This window comes from Lissotriton vulgaris, chromosome 10 (genome assembly GCF_964263255.1).
Source record: "Lissotriton vulgaris chromosome 10, aLisVul1.2, whole genome shotgun sequence".
NCBI classification, from domain to species: Eukaryota; Metazoa; Chordata; class Amphibia; order Caudata; family Salamandridae; genus Lissotriton; species Lissotriton vulgaris.
Window position 1 is genome coordinate 467,450,543 of NC_141698.1, and position 16,184 is coordinate 467,466,726.

The 16,184-nt window shown below is 46.0% G+C and overlaps 1 protein-coding gene across 1 annotated transcript in view; it reads right to left on the bottom strand.

The window, feature by feature from the left end:
* The window catches only part of PPL (periplakin), a 265,150-nt gene that overhangs the window by 22,646 nt on the left and 226,320 nt on the right, over positions 1 to 16,184 (bottom strand). Inside the window, exons 17-18 of the mRNA XM_086941331.1 lie at positions 8,394 to 8,587; positions 6,970 to 7,120 (exon numbers count right to left, since the gene is read on the bottom strand). Coding sequence (XP_086797457.1) covers positions 6,970 to 7,120; positions 8,394 to 8,587 — 345 coding nt within the window. The remainder of the gene's footprint in view (positions 1 to 6,969; positions 7,121 to 8,393; positions 8,588 to 16,184) is intronic.

Sequence of the window (16,184 nt, forward strand, 5' to 3'; positions counted from 1 at the left end):
CCAACCCTCCAGAGCCTTAGTTGCACAATCAACAAAATCAGTCCAGTCCTGAGTCTGTGTCTTCTGGGTATCTCTGAACTTTAACCTGTACTGTTCAGTGGTTAAGCCAAACCCATCTATCAGAACACTCTTCAGGATTTTGTAATTGCTGGCATCCTCATGTCTGACAGTGAGGAGCCTATCCCTCCCTTTCTCTGAAAAGGAGTACCATAAGATTGCTGCCCACTGTTCCTCAGGAACCTGCTGTACCATGCAGGCTCTCTCCAGAGCAGTCATCCATTTGTGGATGTCATCCCCTTCCTGATAGGGGGGCACAATCTTTGTCAGGTTTCTACTATCATAGGACCTGGCTTTTTCTTTAGGAACTTTGCTGCCACCAGTGGCATCTAAGCCACACAATTTTCTCTCTCTTGCTAAAGCAAGTTTAGCTTGAGCCAAGGCTACCTCTTCCCTTTCTATTTGGAGTTGGACAGCCCTCATCCTGGCCCTATGCTCTTTTCTCTGGGAGGAAGTCATTCCTCTTTGAGATTCTCTTGAGGCACTAGAAAGGTGAGAGTCCCTTGACAGAGATCTCTCCCTTCTATTACCTGGGAGAATTTGGTTATGAGATCTGGAGTGGTGCTGGCCCCCTCCATTCCCATGTAGGTCCAAGTTGGCCTGGTTAAGCCTGGCAACCTGTACCTGGTTTCCCCCCTGATCCTGATCTTCAGGCTCATCTACATCAGAGCCTTCTTCTTCTTCTTCCTCCTCTACTACATCATCTTGAAGATCCTCATTCTCAGGGGAGTTTATCCCTTCCTCTGTTTCTAAGGGAGTCTGACTCACCTTATCTAGGTCATCCTTTTGTAGGAGAGCTACTAGGGAAGGAATGGTAGGGCCTCTGCCCTTTTTTAGCCCCCTGGCTGTGCACAAGGCACTCAGGTCTTTGTGGCTAAGGTTGTCATATCTGGATGTTGTCCCTATAGGATCAACTATTACAGGAGCAGAGCCTGAAGCTCTATCTGTATCAGACATGACTGCTAGTGAGGTGTAAGTGGTGCACTTACCTACACTAAGTGGTTTCCTACTGTACCTTGCTAGTGAGTTGTAGTCAGGGTGTGCTAATCCCTTTAATCTACAACTACTAAGTTCAGTAGAACTTAATATGCTAAGCTTTTGATTTATATGTACCTAGAGGTACTTGATGTGATCTTTCAATTTGATAAAGATTGCAATGGTAAAACAAACAGCAAGCTCAAATCCGCACCGCTGCACACCAATGTGAGAAGTTGGCCTGATAGGTAGTGTTTCCAATTCTGGAACCACTGGTTATCAGTCCAAACAAACCCCAAAGATGTCAGGTTGTAAGTCAACCTTGTAGACAAGCTATCCTAGTGGTAGCATGGACTAAGCAGCCTTAAAGGCTTAACTTAAGAGGTCGTGTTAAGCGAGCTGTTTTACCACATACAATCCTGTAATCAAATGAAAGGACACCACACAAGTATATATTATAAAAATATATGTATTTATTTCTAAATTACTCCCCAGTACTCTTTATGAGGAAAGGGGCACAAGCGTTAAATCAAAAGCACTGTTACACATATAAAGTTGCACGTTTATGGATGAGGGCGGGTGGCCACTCAGACCATATATCAAAAAAGTGGTATAAGTAACACTTTACGAACAATGGTTAGGCCTAGGGCCTAGAGATTCGCTGGGAGCAGTCAGGACAAGCAATGAAGAAGTCGGGAGTAGCCCACAGGAGACGGGTGCAGCACGGAAAGTGCAGCGCGCACCAATGCACTGTCAATGGTGCGTAAAAGTCAATAAAAGTGAATAAAAAGATACTTCCGCTGAACCTAGGAACACAAAACTTTAGACACAGACCCTAGAGGTGTGTACCAGTGTAAAGACACCGGCGTTGCAAAGTTACCTCACCCACAGGCCGTGGGTGCACAGGGTCGAAGTGGCGTCGGGTTCTGTCACGCAGGTTCTTGGTGCTTGGAGCTGTTGCAGCTGCAGGCGCTGTGAAGCAGAAGTGTCCGGTGCGATCCAAGGGTGGATCGAAGTAGAAAAGTACCTGAAAGCAGAGGGGACAGAGTCTGGGTCACTCAGCAGTGACCAGGATGGAACCAGGACGGAACCAGGCAATGTCGGGCGCAATCAGGCGGTTGTCGATAGGCTTCTCTCCGCTGTCACGTGGGCTCTGGGGCATCTGCGACGTCCAGGAGCAGGTCACGATCTGTCCCACGTAGGCTCTCGCCGTCAGCACCGTCGGCTTCAAGATTGCAGCAAACAGCACTTGGCAAAAGCAATCCACGCGGAACCGGGAGATTGCTTATCACTCGAACCAGGAGGGTCAGAGTGGGTGCTCCTTTTCACAGGAGCTGGTGCAGATCTGGAGCAACCAGAAAAGCAAGTCGTATTTCAAAGTTCGTCGGCACAGGGGCCACAAGCCAGCTGGCAAGTGACCGGGCCAACGCGTCGAGCGCACACAAGCAGAAGGGCCCCACGCAGCACTCGTCGAGTGTGGAGGGGTGAGCTTTGGTGCAAGTGGAGCTCGGGGCTGGGGCTTCTCAAACCCCGGTGTACAGCTTCGAGGGTCACTCGTGGGCCGCACGGTCAGCGTCTCGTGGCCTTTTCAAGATGGCGTGCCCCACGCTTCCGGTCGCCTCCACGGGTCTCAGCTCTGCAGGGACTGTGGATCGGGCAGGTAGAAGGCAGGCAAGCTTGATCTCGTCGATCTCTGTCGCTCGAGTTCCGGCGGGAACTGCAACAAAGCAAGGGTCGAGGGCTGGATGGTGCCTGTTTGCACAGGGTGGTCACTCCTTGACCACAAGGGAGATTCTTCAGTCTTCTCACGTCGTGTAGAAAGTCGAAGGGTCCAGATTTCGTTTCTTATGTTTCTTCAGGATGATCTGAGGTCCGTTGGGACTGCTCCCCCTCTTATTCGAATCTCGGGGGTTGGACATCCTGCTAGGTCCCCTCCTATGGGTGGGACCCAGGAAGGGGGTGGTTACACCCCTCTCCTTTGATCCTGGCCGCGCTGGGACAGGGGCTGGGAGGCCCCAGAACCGGTTTGGCCGGATCCTGCAAGGGGCAGCCTTGTGCTCCCCAGGCAGTGTCTGGTTTCATTGAAACCTCCCTACTCCAATCCACTATCTCCTGTCTGGGGTGGTTTGACACCGCCCTGTGACAGGAAACTCTTTGTCCAGGCCTCCTCTGCCGGGTTTCGGTCAGCAGCAGGAGGTCAGACCCGTGTCTGTGGCAGGGGCATCCATTTTGTGGATCTGAGGCTCATTTTAAATCAACCGCGTTTCAGCAAAGTAACATGTCTTCTCCCTCTAGAAGGGTGGAATGCTACCCCCGTCGCCAGAACTGGCGAGGGGGTAGTATTCCAATTCGTATGACACCTTACACGACATGTTTTGATAAAGCCAAACCAAAGTTGCTATATAACCGCGAGGATTATAAGGCGCTTAAGAGTATATGGTATGGCATTATCCCGGATCAGCTTAGGGAGTTGTTCCCGACAGCTGCAGACAGGCTCAGCTCATGCCAGAGCACCATCTCACATAAAACCACGCACTCTGCCTCCAGGATTGATGAGGCCTTCCATAGGAGTGGCTTACAGGCTATATATGTGTCCAGATATAGGTTTAGATATAGGTATACTATATCTAAGCAAGGGGTGATTACACCCACTTGCCCCAGCTGAGGGATCAGCCAGTTGTGTCAATTTAGATAGCCAGCCAGGGGTGGCAAAAGATATGCTGCAGCCCCTGGTAGGCCTTGGATGCACCTATGCCCTGGGCACCTATAGTGCTCTGTACAGGGGCTGATAAGGTGACCCAAGCCAATCTAGTTATGCACCTAGGGTACATGGAATCCATTTTACAGAGAGAGCAGATAGCCTGGGGCCCTGATTAGCAGGGAACCAGGCCAACTAAGTCGAAAACCAGCTAAACACAGGCAAAAAATCTGGGGTAACCATAGTCAGGTAGCCACCTTCCTACAATTGTGCACTTCTCTGGACTCTAGGTAATCAAAAGAATGAGATAGTGAAACACCTGCTACCAAGAAGGTGCAAGGTCTACACCAGGTTGTTTATAAAGTGCGGTATGAGAACTCAAATGTATTTAGGCTGCAACACAGAGGGGAAATAACTCGACTTAATCAACTGAGTTAAGGAAGATTCACTGGAAACGAGGCTCCACTGTACATATCATGATGAACTGTTGTACAGTAGAGCAGACCACATGGAAGGATAGGGAAGGGACGAAAGGGAAGGAAAAAAGGAGAGGAGGGAGATAAAGAAGACAATAGTGGTGATAAGAGAGGTGAGGGGCAGAAGTAAAACCAAAGGAAGGAGCGAAACAAAACACCATAAAACTGGTGTGACTGTAAAGATGAAAAGAAAGAAGGGGATCAGGACAGTGAACGAGAGACAAGGATGGCAGCAAGAGAAAAAATGACAGAAAAAGAGCAAGTACAAGAAGAAATTGATTTAGAGATCCATTCTTGCAAAATAGCTAATGACTACAATAGGCTTTGGGGGCAGCAGACCGTAGTGAGGTGTGCCCTCCGGGGATATTGGGAGAATAGATCAACCCAGGGTACTTATGGGCTATAATTTTCAAATTTGAAGCTCAATATTTAAACAGTCATTTTAAGGTAACAGTCACCATTTTGGGAAGGTGAAACGGTGGCCGGAGCGTAGAGAGTAGAGAGTAAAATTTCGACTTGAGGTGCATTACATATTAATTAGGTTTCATCACAGACATGGAAGATGCACGTGTGAGAGAAGCCGTGCGACTGCTAGCAGCGGCAGGTTGCATTGATCTCTGAGTACCCAACTTGTGAGTGTGTCGCAGCCCGACCGGCGCGCCTGGTAGCAAGCGGAGTGGATTCAGCGGTCCTACCATGTTCGCCACCGTACAGTTTCCAGGGTGGAGGCGATGAGGGCAAAGGTAGGCACCCGGGGCCACTCAAGAGGCAGGAGCGTGGCCCTCGTGTCTGCGCAAAGTGTGCTCAAAATGCCCAGTAGAATTGCCTATGACATTGAGCCCGACCAGCAAGGATTAGCTGAGGCATTCACGTAGATGTCCTGACAAAAGTGGCAAATTTCACATGTCCATGAGGTCAGCCATGCAGTCTAATTGTCCCATGCTTAGGGTGTCTCTCCTCTGGTAGGTCAGTCTGATATCTTTAATTACAGATAACGTTTTTATCACATACCTCCATAAGGAACTGGCCTAAGTAAACAGCTCTTCACTCAAGGCTAGTAATGAACACCTACATCCACAGCTCTGTGCAGATAACATGGTTATTTTACATCACACTTATGTGCATACTTTATGTGCAGGAAGGGTCACCTTCCTGCACATAAACAATCTTCCCCTACAATGCAGTCACCCTTGCACTGTGGTGCAAGGGTGCCTGTGTTGGCGCTGGGCAGCTAAAATTAGCGCCAGCGCAGGCGACACACTGGGCAGCATCGTATCCTTGTAAATACAGTGCAGCCCTGCGTTTTGGAAGTGGTGGAGCGCAGCGTTAAGCCAAGGTGGCTAACGCCCCGCTCCACCACTTTCTCATGGATAAAGCCCAATGTGAGCATGAAGGAGTTAGTGGGTTTCCATTTTGTAAATCAGACGTGTCAATTGGATAATGCAATATGAATTGTAGTGTCCAACCCTGCAAAGCACACATTACTACCTACTCACACTATGTACAATTTGCAACAGTAGTACTATTGTCCACCCAGCACGACACTCATTTTATCAACCTCAGAAGGAAGAAAGCACAAGCCAAATTTATAGTTAGCAAAAAACACCACAAATCTCTGCGGCAGGTGCATGTGGAAGAGGTGAGGCGCATCGGCCAGGGTGCCTGACTAAGGACCACTGGGTTCACCGTTCGATCCCCGATGCTGGTGGCACGTGGCAGGTTAGCCCAGCACCATGTGACTCTGGGCAATAGCTCGCTTAATCTTTCCGAGGGCCCCCAGCGACGGGACACCTCTACGGAATTAGCTGTGCGCTTTACAAATGCTGATATTTCATTTTTTTTCATTAAACTATTGAGTTAACTTGCACGCCTTAAAAAAAGTAAAACTACATTTTCCCTTCACCTTAACTTTTGAGTGAAATAAATGACTCCTGAACATCCTGTTGGTAGAATCGAATGTCCTTACTAGATGTGGAGAAACACATCTCTCAACTTTTTTTTCCAAATCTGTACACATGTGATAGCTCTGTTGCTTTCTCTATGAGCAACATTACGATGTCAGAGAAACTGACTGCAACAGAGACGGTTATGCCTGTTGTAAGTATGAAAAACATGAGGTATTTGGGAAAACGGCCACTACAGCACGGCCGTTTCCACGAAAACCTTAACCTTGCATGCATTACAACGCATGCGTGGTTACAACGAAAGCCTTTACCATGCATACGTTTACTACGAGGTACGTAGTAAAGGCATGTGTGGTAAAGGGTACAATTAAAAAAAGAGGGGGGGGCTTCCCCCCCAAAAACCTAACCTGAAGTTGAGATGTGCAGGCAATCGGCGTCGTATAAGAGGGAACTGAAAGAAACTTCCGCTTCCTCTTTACGACGTATGACGTCACCACGGAAAAATACGGGGAGTAGGATAAGCGTGGAAATACCATTCCATTGTAACGCATGCGTGGTAAAGGCATGCGTTACAACGGAGTTCGTTGTAAGAACATACAACCGGTATTTGTGTCAAATGATGAGCCTGCAGTCAGGGCTAACAAATGAATATTAATCTTTAAGGCCTTTCCTTTGTGGGAGGTGCTACATTATGAATTGATAGTTAACAGAGCTGGGGGCATAGAGCGGCTTGTGAAGCTATGGTAAGCGATCCCCAGCTTAGCACGCTGATTCTTAGATACTAATCCACAGACCTATGATTCCACAATGCTTTTCATCTGAATGATAGCTGTTGGCGCTGATGAGACAGCCGACTTACCCGTTGCTGCTTCAGTTTGGTCTCCACCTGCCTGACGCTGTCGGTCTCGCGCGGCTCGTGGTTAGGGATGACTGAAAGCCAGTGGTCGAGGTCATCATAGCCACCTCGGTAGCTTGAGTAGGAGGTTTTCGCTTTCTGCAGGCTCTGCGACCTACCAGAGGGACAGCAAAAGGCCATCAATTTCATATTTGGGGTTGAGCAAATACTACACATCACTGCTCCTCAATTCAGGGACTTTTAAAGATACCTTAATAATATATTACATAAACATTAGTGGGATGCAGAAAGGGTACAGTTGGGGCTGATCAAATACAAGGCAGATTGTAGTTGGGGGTGGAGTCAATGTAGGTTTCTATGGAACGTATTATTATGAGGTGCACATTTGATAGAATACTTTGGGATCAAATCGATGGTTAGGCTGTTAATCAAACGGTTAACACCTTTAATGAGGTTCAAAGTTGTACAGCTGTTATTACAAACGTTATAGGTATACGTATGTTTTTAATGGGATTGTCAATTTAAGTGCCTTCCACCAATTACTTGAATGTTAGTTAAACATTTGAAAAATAGTATTCTTCAAAACATGGTGTTGTCATTTAAAAAACATTAATGTTTTTGTCTATAACGACTCATTGTGTTATTGGAATGTTAAGAGATCCATTGAGCACAATTGAATTATGGACCACCTATAATGGCCTGCAGCTCCAACATTTCAATATTTGTCTTTCTGGTTGTCTTTCTATTTAATTTAGAACATTCTGCTCACAGTAGGCAGAATGTTCCAAAAGCAGTAAAAAGCTTTTGCCTCATGCTTTTGGGTTGTTAAAGGCCCTCACCCTCGATATAGGCCTGAGCCGCACAAAATCTGATACAGGACCTTTACCATATGGATTAGCCCTCATCAGTAGGTTATATGGCTATACAAAGTCAATAATCTCTCAAGTAGCTTAATCTAACACCATATGAGGTGAAAAACAGGCACATAACCTCACTTTCATCATGTTCATCTATTTTTGTTACTGACAAGGAGAAAAATAAATTCAAATTGTCTAAATATCTGATCAGTTTCATGCAACTTTGGGATTGCTGAGCTTAGGTTGGTACCATTTGTGCTTAGTACAGAGGCTGTGCAAATAAGGAATGAGGCAAAACATATACTGAGACAATCAACTGTACAAGACATTCTTACTGGTTAGAAAGGGTAATAATGTCTGATGCAGAATAGTTTTGAATAGACCCCCAACCCCTTGATGCAGATTACCCTGTTTGCTCAGCTGGTTGCTTGGTTTGCATGGATGCTTCTAAAAAGACATTCCATGAAGTAATGTGTATGTCTCTAATTGCAGACTTTAAGGGTACCTTTGACTATTGCAGAAGCTTTCTTTAGGAAGTGGTTGTGCTTGGTAACTGGTGTGGGCACTGACCTGTTCTGGATCTGCTGGTTGAGGTTGTCATAACGTTGACCAAGTTTCTTGACCTCAGATTCCTCGCGGTCAATGTCAGGGCAGTGCTCTTGGAAGCGGCTGGCCAGATCACTGCAGGTTTTCTTGCTTTTCTGGAAGTTTTGTTCAGCCTGTGTGAGAATGCCCTTTTTGGACTGGAGCTCAGAGGCGATAGTCTTTGAGCAGGTCAATGTAAAGAAAGGCGGGAGATAAAAAGATGGAGGGGAGTGAGAATTAGAAGAGGTGCTACAAATCGGTCTACTCAGAGCAAGTTTCAAACTTACAATAACTTGGTAACTGTTTCCTCTGAAAAATAGAAACTGTGGTTTAAAGTTCAGGTAATGAATTCAGGAGTTGGTATCTGGAGCAGAGCTGGAGACTCCAAGCAAGTGGTAAGCCACCATGGTTAGTATGCAGTGTGATAAGAGTCTGCAAATCACCTCTCGTTTTCTCAAGATAGTCATCATCATAAGGAAAATGTTACTTACCCTGTAAGCATCTGTTCGTGGCATGTAGTACTGTAGACTCGCATGCAGTACATACTCCTGCCATCTAGTGTTGGGCCCAGAAGTGTGCAAGATATTTTTCTTCGAATAAGTCTTCTACAGTCACAACGCAGTGTGACTCCACCTCTTGCTGGTAGTGCGCATGGGCATCGGCTCCATTGTTAGATTGTTTATCACATGACGGCTGAAGATGGAGATGGACCAAAGGGATACAGGAGCGACAGGGATGGCCATGCAGGAAAAGTATTAATGATCACTGCAACAGCCCGAGGCTTCCACAAAAGAGGGTGGGCGCATTTAAATCCATAGAACTACATGCCACGAATAGATGCTTAGAAGGTAAGTAACATTTTCAGTGTTGCTGTAGATATACAAGCTGTGCTTAGAATGTAAAGCAGTCCTCTCATAAGTGAGCCTGTGAGTATTGCACTACACTGAAAAAGCACAGCCTGGCCAACATTGGCTAATTGGTGTGCTAGAAGATCCACATAATAGTTTTTGGTTCAAGTATGTGGGCAAGACCAGGTAGCAGCTTTGCAGATGCCAGATATGGGAATGGTCCACAGAACGGCCATAGAGGCCCCCTATTTGTGTGTTGAAGTGGTTCTTGGAGGAATAGGTAAAGCCCTCTTGGAATGCCACATTTAGATACATTAGGCTATGCGTGATTTTGAGAGAGCACACTCTTTAAGGGGTTTAGAAAAGGCAACGAAAAGCAGCCGTTTTTTAAAAAGGGTTTTGTTCTATCTATTTAGTACATTAAGGCTCGCTTCAATTCTAATGAATGTGGAGCCCGTTCTGCAATGGAGTCAGGTTGGGGAAAGAAAACCAGGAGTTGTATAGACTGGTTTAAGTTGGAGGGTGAGACCATCTTAGGGAAAAATGTAGGGTTAGTGCGAAAGACCACCCTATCCCCGTGAACCTCAAAGAAAGGTTCTTCCTACGTTAAAGCCTGGAACTCACCCACAAGTCTGAGTGAGGTGAACACAACAAGAAAAGCCATCTTCCAGGAGAGGAATTGAAATGGGTAGGAATGGAGGGGCTTGAAGGGAGGATCCATAAGTCTTGTGAGCACAATATTGAGATTCCACACTGGGTCTGCGGGGATCTGTGGAGGAATAAGCCCTTGGAGAACCGCCATAAAAGCTTTGATCACTGGAATCCTGAAGAGGGATATGTGTTGTCCATTTTGAAGATAGGCAGCCACTGCAGCGAAGTGAGTTGGATGGAGGTGAACGCTAGTCCACAGGCCAGTAGCAATAGGACGTAGCACACAATGTCCTGGATGCTAGCTGCCAAGGGATGAATGTGTTTTGATAGGCAGTAGTCAACAAACAGTTTCCATTTGGCAGCGTAGCAGGCGCGAGTAGTAGCCCTGTGTGCTTCATTCAGAATATTCATGCATTCGAGAAGTAGGTTCAGATAACTTACTTTAAGACTTGAGGAGCCAGATCACAAGATTGAGCCTCCTGGGGTCATGGTGTCTGATTTCTCCATGGTTCTGCATGAAAAGACACGGCCTGCTGGGGATCCTCTCATGCGGAACTGTGGAAAGCTTGTTGAGTGTGGTGAATCAAGACTGTCTGCCCCAAGGTGTGAGCCACCAGGATAAGGGTGGGAGAGGTTTGTCAAAGCCTCGGAACCACAAAAGGAAGGAGAAGGAGAGGTGGAAAAGCATAGGCAAATATCCCTGATCAGTTCATCCATGGCGCATTGTCCATGGACTGTGGGTTTTTTAATCTGTAGGCGAAGTTCGGGCATTTTGAATTTTTTGCCATGGTGAAGTGGTCCATGTCTGTAAATCCCCATCGCTGGAAGTACAAGAGGAGGACTCATGGGTGGAGTTCCAACTCATGGACTTGTTGCTGTCCAGCTGAGGAGGTGTGGGAAGTCATTGTCCACTCCTGGAAGGTACTTCACCAAAAGATGGATCCAGTGGCAGAAAGCCCAGCGCCAAATAGTCTGGGCTAGTTGTGAGAGCTGGGGAGATAAAGTACATCCCTGTTTCTGTAGGTACAACATAGCTGTCATGTTGTCTGTCCGGATCAGGAATACCTTGCCCACAATGTGACAAAGGAAGGCCTTCATCGCTAGATGGATGGTTAGGAACTCTAGATAGTTGATGTGGAGACCCCAGTGTCTGGGTTTCTAATGGCCTTGAACAATTAGGTCCTATAAATGCGAATCCCACCGCGTGACTGATGTGTTTGTTGTAATGGTAATCTGCTGACCTAGGTTGACAAAAGGCCGACCCTGCAACAAATTGTTGGTTTTTCACAACTGCAGAAGGCGATAGGTGTGGCAGCTAGTCAATGCTAGATCGTCCCAATGGTCCCCCGCGTGAGTCCATTGATGCGTTAAGCATTCTTCTGGCGGGCGTATGTGTAATCTGGCATGGGGGACTATGTCAATGCAGGAGGCGATCATTCTGATGAGGAGCAAGACTGTCTGTACTGTGAGCTGTGAGCTGTTAACCTGGCTGAAAAATAGGGAGCAATGCATGGAAGGACTGCACCCTTGCAGGGCTGGGATCGGCCATGCACAATTCTGAATTGAGGACTGCCCCTAGATAGAGTTGAATCTGAAGGGGTTGAAAGTGTGACTTGGAGGCACTGATGGTAAACTCCAGATCTTATAAGAGATTTATTTGTGCCTGGAGGTGTACACAGCACAGTTGCTGTATTGCGCTCTTTGTCAAACAATCGTCCAGGTAAGGGAATACATGGATGACCTGTTGACACAGGTGCATGGCTACCACTGCGAGATATTTTGTAAACACTTGAGGTGCGGTGGTGACCCCGAATGGCAGCACCTTAAACTGACAGTGTTTGCCACAAACTGGAGGTAGCGACAATGCACTGGATGAATCGGGATGTGGAAGTAGGCGTCTTTGAGATCAAGTGCTACCAAGAAGTCGCCTTGCTGTAGCAGTGGAATGACATCCTGAAGAGTGACCATGTAGAACTGATCTGACAGGATGCATTCATTAAGGGGCAGGAGTGTGGAATTTAATAAAGTTTTGACTTGCCCATGGGGCAGGTTGCTTTATAAATCTATTTGTCTTGTAACAAAATCTACTTTTCGTGCCATGTAGTCCAGCGACAAAGCATGACAGCAATCTCATTAAATAGGAGCTCTGATGTTGCCTTTCTGTTTATGCTAGGGTTCATACTAAAGTAGTTTGAATTCTAGTAATTCCCTTATTTTGCCACCCTTCCGCACATCTACATACTGAGGCTGAAGGTAGCAGTAAGCAATGACTCCAGGGTTGGAATGCCCTTTCGAGTCTGTGCAAACCAACTAACTTGCATGTTTTAAGAGTTTTCACCAGATCTTCTCTAATCTGTTCCCATACTGAGAAAGGCTGGAAATGTACTTCTGACAATGGAAGATATATAACATCTTCCAAAGTTGGGAAAAAAGTAGTTGGAGGGAAAGTAAACTTGTAAACGCTATATAGATTTTCACAAGAGCAAATCTACACATGCATATTTACTCGTGCTAAAATGCAGTTCACAAATATTGTCTAGTAGTACAACTTCTTGGCCTACTTCTGTATATTAATTCATGAAATTCATAAATCTGCACTAATGCAACATCATATACCATGGAAGCACTTTTTAGACTTTCTTTAATAATTGGGGCCTTAATTAGGTCTAGCGTTAACCAAGACCTTTTGTGTTTATTAAAATTCAGTCTTGCTCTCTATCGGCTGGCTTCATTGAGAGTTACAGAAATCTGCTCTTTCACAAGGAGCAAATAGGCACACAAAATAGTTTTGTTCAGTGCTAGGAACTACTGTGGCAATGTGTGCTTTTTGAGACCAAAAATATTTTGGCTTTTTGTCTATATTTTTTATAATGGTGAAGGCCTGGCAGCTCCAACAACAAATACATTTTACAAAAACCATGCCAATACAAGATACGCATTGACAAAATCAAAAGGCTGATCACCAATTTCAGACCTACTGGCTTTGCCAATGTTTTTTTTATTATGTTTCTCATAATCTTGTTGAAATCGGTTACACTGACTTTCCTCTCTGAATACGTTTGAAAATACTAGCATGAATCAACACATTTTACTATATTATGCCTCAAAGAAATAGCACCTAATAGTTTACAGTAGTTTAGAAAAAAGTTTTTTTTCCTAGGTGCATTTTTTTGTGAACATTTTATTTTGAGAGCAAAGAATCATCACTCGTGGTTTCAAGATTCTGCAAATATTTGCATTTAATCAGAGAGAATACTGGGAGCATTATACATAGCCTCATATTGCTAAACTTTGCAAACTTGTCATTTTAATACTGGAACCACCGTAAATAGTGCAGCACGAGTGCACGACATTTCCTTAGAGGGCTCAGCCTCGTAATAAAGGCTTTGGATGAATGAACCATAAATACAAGCTTGAACAGCATTAATCTATGGACACAAATATTACCTTAGCTGCAGACAATGTCCTTCCTTGATCCATAATGTGGTACTGTAAACTGGAAGCAAAAGGGTTTGTGCTACAGGGGGTTTTGCCTACTTGCACATGAAAACTTATTGTCCTTGACCCCAAACAATATGTCCTGGGCGTTCAGCTATAGGAATTCTACACCACTGTGAAGTCTGAGGTCTAGGATAGGCCTGTGGGACCCACCCCTCAGAAGCAGCCCCTTGAGTATGGTTGCTGAGCCTGGAGACACGGTAAGTAAGTGGGAGGCATCAGGGCGGTGGCCTTGGAGCCGCCATAGTAGGCTGACCTGTGAAAGGACCCACGATGGGTGGGTGTCTTTGCCGTCTCCATGTCCTTTTTTATCTTTTCCAGCCTCTCATCAACCTAGGGCCTGAATAGGGGTTCCCCATCAAAGGGTGGTTTGGGGAGATGATGTTGGACGTCCGACTTGAAGCAGGAGACACGGAATCAAGCATGTCTCTGTAAGAGCATGCGAGAATTGATGCTGTGAGAGGCAGTGTCAGTAGCATCTTGCGTCTGGTGAGGTGGCATACTCCTCTGCTTCCGACAGCTCTGGTAGTTGATCGTCCTCAAGGTCCTCGATGCCAAACAGGTCTAATGTGTCAGCTCCGCTGCTGTGCCTCATTTCCAAGTGATGAGCCCGGCTGTCTTGGAGAGTCTTTTTGGAATGGAAGGAGCGTCAGGCATTGCAGGAGGCCTCATAGTGCTCAGGCGAGAGGCAGAGGTTACAGACCTGTTAGAAATCGTCCCAGGGGTATTTAGCACGACAACAAGGACAGTACGGAAAAGGTGTCCGTTCCGTCATAGGCAAGGCATGGCGATCACAGAGCAAACGGACGAGGGAGGCCCAGAAGGGCAAGACCACTCCAGGGGGGTTCGAAGTTGGTTCGATTCCCGCACCGAACTAAGCTGCGCGCAATGAGACAATGCTAGAAAAAGAGGGCGCAATAGCACACAATACCAATGGAAGGGAGAGGAACTGAAGAGAACATTGAGAATGGATCAATCCAGAGCTCGGTTACACATGTCCGAACCCAACAGCGGAATGGAAATAATCTAACAATGGAGTTGATGCCTACATGCATTTCTAGCAAGAGGTGGAGTCACACTACCTTATGACTCGAGAAGACTTCTTTGAAGAAAAACATTGCGGACCCAACACTAGATGGCAGGAGTATGCACAGCATGTGTATCTACAGCCACGTGCTTCATACCAATATTTTATTCAATTAGTTTATTCACTGCGTATTGATTGGTCTGAGGCATAACTTACACATTTAGCAATGTGACTGGGTGAGTGCGAGAGGAGGGGAAAAGTGGGCTTACTCCTTTTTTCCATGCATTCATGGTAAGTGCTCTATTGCACATCAAGTTATTGGTTTTGGAGGTGGCTATTTAATTTTTGATCCAAATATCTCAGCCCATGCCACCAATATTAGTTAACTTACAGAGACCACAGACACAAGGGAATGCCTAAAGAAATGACATCCAGCTTGAACAATCTATTCCTCTTTCCATGGTTAGGTTTGGATCTATTAAAGAACAGACCCAAGCTTTTCTTGTCTTGTCAGTGGTTAGGACACAGTTTTGTTGAAACAGTTTCTTGATGTTGCAAAGTCATCCGGTGCCCTGGGCACCCCCCAACTTTTTGTTGACTGGAACTGGTGGTAACTGACTCTGACTGACCCTGGGCTCTGTTCAACCAGTCCAAGGGCCAGTGCCAAGCCAAAAGGAACACATTAGAACACAGTTAAGAAACCCAACCTACACTAGGGTACACTTTAGTATGGTGGGGTACCCCTGTAGTTGGCATGACCTACCACCTAAGCCCCTAGTAGGTAATAGGGCAGGGGATTGAAACTACCTAGAAGTCTCCAGTATCCTGGGGCATGGCAGTTTAGAGGCCAGCAGGTTCTCTGCACCAGCATGTGTGCAGTGCTGAAGCCTGAGGTCAGTTTAAAAGCTGCACTGGTGGCCAGGACAGTTGTTTAGACCTTAAATAGTGCCCAAACTCGACTTTGGGGGTAGGGGCCCTTAAAAATTAAAAACCTACCATGTTGTTGCATATTAGGGACCACCAGGGTCATCCCTAGGTATCCCAGGGGTGGGGGGGTCAGTTATCTATAAGGAGCGCCCTTATAAAATGAGTTTTTAGAAGCCTGGGTAAAGTGAAATTTTACATTTCACTCTCCACATTGTCTTAAAGAGGTGCTCAAATTCGACTTTGATGCTGGAAGAATTGGGTACGGGTGATCTGCAATATTTCTGCAGATTCAGAACCCCTGAAGTCTCCCCTAGTTGCACAGGGGGGTGGGGGTCTGGTAGAAATTAGGGAAATACTTATAAAATATGGTTTTATAAGCCCTGGTGCTACAAAAGTGGCGCAAGTCATTTTCCCCATTGCAAACCCCATGGCCCATAGGTTAACATGGTAGTAAGTGATTGATTAATAAATATTGATAGGAGAGGACTAGCCGGACCATTCAAAGACTTCCCAGAATGGTCGTATTAAATCCAACGATATTATACTGTTGAATTTCTCCTAAAGTGTACATACAATAAGTTATGAGACTTTCTTTTTTGTAAGTCCAAATTCAGCCTTTCAGTGGTCTGCCCTGATTGGTCAGAGTTAAGTAGATTAGCCAGGCTTCTGGGAGGGCAGTGATCTGTTCCATAAGAAGGCCAGGCCAGGAGGTGGCATCGTAAACTACGCTCTTCAAAGGCAAGAGGGGGGGCCTGGGTTTTAGTCCACTTTGACAGTAGTGACCCGGAGTCAGGAATAGGCTTAAGAAAGGTATTTGCAGATGTT